The sequence below is a fragment of the Montipora capricornis genome, unplaced genomic scaffold (genome assembly GCF_036669925.1).
Source record: "Montipora capricornis isolate CH-2021 unplaced genomic scaffold, ASM3666992v2 scaffold_506, whole genome shotgun sequence".
In the NCBI taxonomy this organism is placed as follows: Eukaryota; Metazoa; Cnidaria; class Anthozoa; order Scleractinia; family Acroporidae; genus Montipora; species Montipora capricornis.
Genome location: NW_027180246.1, coordinates 362,431 through 365,000, shown reverse-complemented (window position 1 = coordinate 365,000; position 2,570 = coordinate 362,431). Strand labels below are relative to the sequence as shown.

At 43.1% G+C, this 2,570-nt stretch overlaps 2 protein-coding genes across 2 annotated transcripts in view; both read right to left on the bottom strand.

Moving 5' to 3' along the window:
- The window catches only part of LOC138036860 (microfibril-associated glycoprotein 4-like), a 34,105-nt gene extending 33,058 nt beyond the window's left edge, over positions 1 to 1,047 (bottom strand). Inside the window, exon 1 of the mRNA XM_068882921.1 lies at positions 864 to 1,047. Within this exon, the coding sequence (XP_068739022.1) occupies positions 864 to 1,047 (184 nt within the window). The remainder of the gene's footprint in view (positions 1 to 863) is intronic.
- Positions 1,048 to 1,049: 2 nt separating this feature from the next.
- LOC138036859 (uncharacterized) lies at positions 1,050 to 1,550 on the bottom strand. The gene has a single exon (XM_068882920.1). The coding sequence runs from the start codon at positions 1,548 to 1,550 to the stop codon at positions 1,050 to 1,052; it is 501 nt and encodes a 166-aa protein (XP_068739021.1).
- Between the last annotated feature and the right edge of the window lie 1,020 nt (positions 1,551 to 2,570).

The following is a 2,570-nucleotide window of genomic DNA, read 5'->3' as shown; positions in this document are numbered from 1 at the left end:
TCTGCAATTGATTATTCTGAACCTGTCACACACCTTGAGCAGGAATACGATAGAAGGAAGAAAAACTAGTTAAAACCAATGTCGATGAATTCTGGGTTCACTTCAGCTAAATCTGTTCTAGGAATGTTACTGAATGAGACGAAGTGGCCAATGAGGTATCAAAAAACTAAAACTAAAAACCAAAACCTTAAACAGAAACTCTCTTTTCCCTGTGATTGCTCAAAAAGAAAGCATAAGCACTAAAATATCTTAGGATATTCATGGTTTTTCTTTTCCTGAGGTTTATCGCTGTCAGGAGTGCCTCCTGTTTATCGAATGTTGCCCGACTAACTCACAGGTCACACACAAAGTACATTTTTACAGATCTTTATAAAGCCACTCCTGCCCTCGTCCCGACAAAACACAGACAAACTCACTGACCGCATGCATTTTAACGTTCAATCAAGAACACTCGGATCCAGTATCCGACACTCTTTTACCTAAAGTAGACTGGACAAACTACTGATAATGTAAAATGTTTCTTAAACAACTCAAACTCAGAGCCTTAAACAAGAAGAGTTCACTCGATCCAAGAAATACACAAGTTCTTAATGTTCGAGCTACCCTACATTCTCCTCTTCTTTGGCAATTTGATGCATCCTCTCTTCTGTACGCAAGAATGGCAATCGCTTTGGCCTGAATACAGGTTTGTCAACATTGAGATCTCTAGTAGAAGCACGAACAACTGCATCACAAGAAAGTTCCAATTAATGGATAAATATGTTGCACCGGCCTTTCGAGAAAGTTCCTCACTGATTGCAATTTTACTGCTCTCACTACTCCATCTCGGCCTGGATACATTTGCATGCCAAGGGGCCACTTGCCCCGTTTTGTTTCCTCAGATTTCGGAATTGCTACATCACCAACTACTAAGGTACAGGGCTTCCCACTTTGCTTGAGGTTGCGTCTCTCTCTTAGGCTGCGGAGATATTCGCTGGACCATCTTTTCCACAATGCATCCTTGCATTTTTGAAGATGTACATCTAGCTCTCTTTCGCAGATCTGCATCATCAACGTGACGTGGCCTCAGGGTAAGGTAGGATGTTACTGTATGGAAACATCATGGAATTAGAAGTGAGGGTGGGCAGTGCTACATCGCCTTCCAGATACTTAAGAGGCCTGTTGTTCAAGGTTATCTCGACATCAAGAAGTACTTCTTCCAGCTCTTCCCATGTAAGGAATCCACACCCGATAGTTTTATTTAGGGCATTTTTCACTAAGCCGACCACGCGTTCGAGCTGCCCACCCCACCACGGGGCCCGGCTGAGGTTGAACTGCCAAACGATTTGCTTTTCAGCAAGGAACATGTTAAACTTCTGATCACACGTGGCTTTTTTCAACCACTGTGCTGCTCCAACAAATGTAGTTCCATTATCTAAATAGATTTTCTTTGGGAACCCCTTTCTTGCAATCAACCTCTTCAAACTTTGAATGAACTCTCTTGTTTCCAGTGAGGGCACTAGATCCAGATACAAAGCGCGACCAGATACAAAGCGCGACACAGGGAACATGCAAATAGCACAATGTAAGCTTTCCCTTCCACCTTCTTACGCTTCATGTATTTGATTGATCTAGCATAGTCAACTCCTACTACTTCAAATGGATGCGGGCTTTGTGCCCTATCCACAGGGAGATTTCCAGGCGGTGGGTTTGCGGCTGCTACTGCTTGCTATCTTTAGCAACAATGGCAAGCTTTGATGGTTTGTTTTGCTAACTTCCTCAGGCGTGGGGTCCAATGGCTTTCCCTCACACTTGTCATGGTTAGCCCGACTCCCCCGTGCAAGTTCCGCAAGCGCTCATGATGTACTAACTTCTTCGTATACAAGTCTTTGTCTGGCAGATATACAGGATACACCCCTCGTATCCTGCCACGGCACGCCAGAGTCCTCTTAGAGTTAGGTTGGAGGTTTAGCTGAAGATAGTCATCTTGAAAGTCAAAACTCCTTTGGGCTCTCTTCACCTAAAAGATCTTTATGCCTTTTGACACGACTTTGATTTCGGCTCGCTAGAACTCCTTCGGTTTTGTCCCTGATGGTTCTAACATGAGTTAACTTCGTTTCAAGATCTCGGTTCGCAGCTTTCATCTTTAAACTTCACAAATTCACTCTGATTTCACGATTTCCTCTTGCTCGAGGATTGTGACAAAGTCCCGTCGGAGGTGCCACTTATGTCGGGAATGCCTCCTGTTTATCGAGTGTTGCCCGGCTAAATCACAGGTCACACACAAAGGAAATTTTTACAGATATTTATAACGCCACTCCTGCCCTCGTCGCGAGAAAACACAGACAAACTCACTGACTGCATGTAACTTAACTGTCAATCAAAAACACTCGGATCCAGTCTCTGACAATCGCATTGTTTTATAAAAGAACTTAAAATAATGCGGTTGTCGCATTGCTTTATCTTTTTGATTGATTCTTTGAAAATAAATCAATCAATAACTTTGCTATGGTGTCAAGTCGTTCTAGCTTGCAGCCGGTGAAACAGCATACTAATTGGGGACAACTAGGTACCTTATCCTAAAAAAAAAT

Excerpts from the sequence above, each read along its gene's own strand:
- LOC138036859 (XM_068882920.1), bottom strand. The coding sequence starts at position 1,550 with ATGTTCCCTGTGTCGCGCTTTGTATCTGGTCGCGCTTTGTATCTGGAT.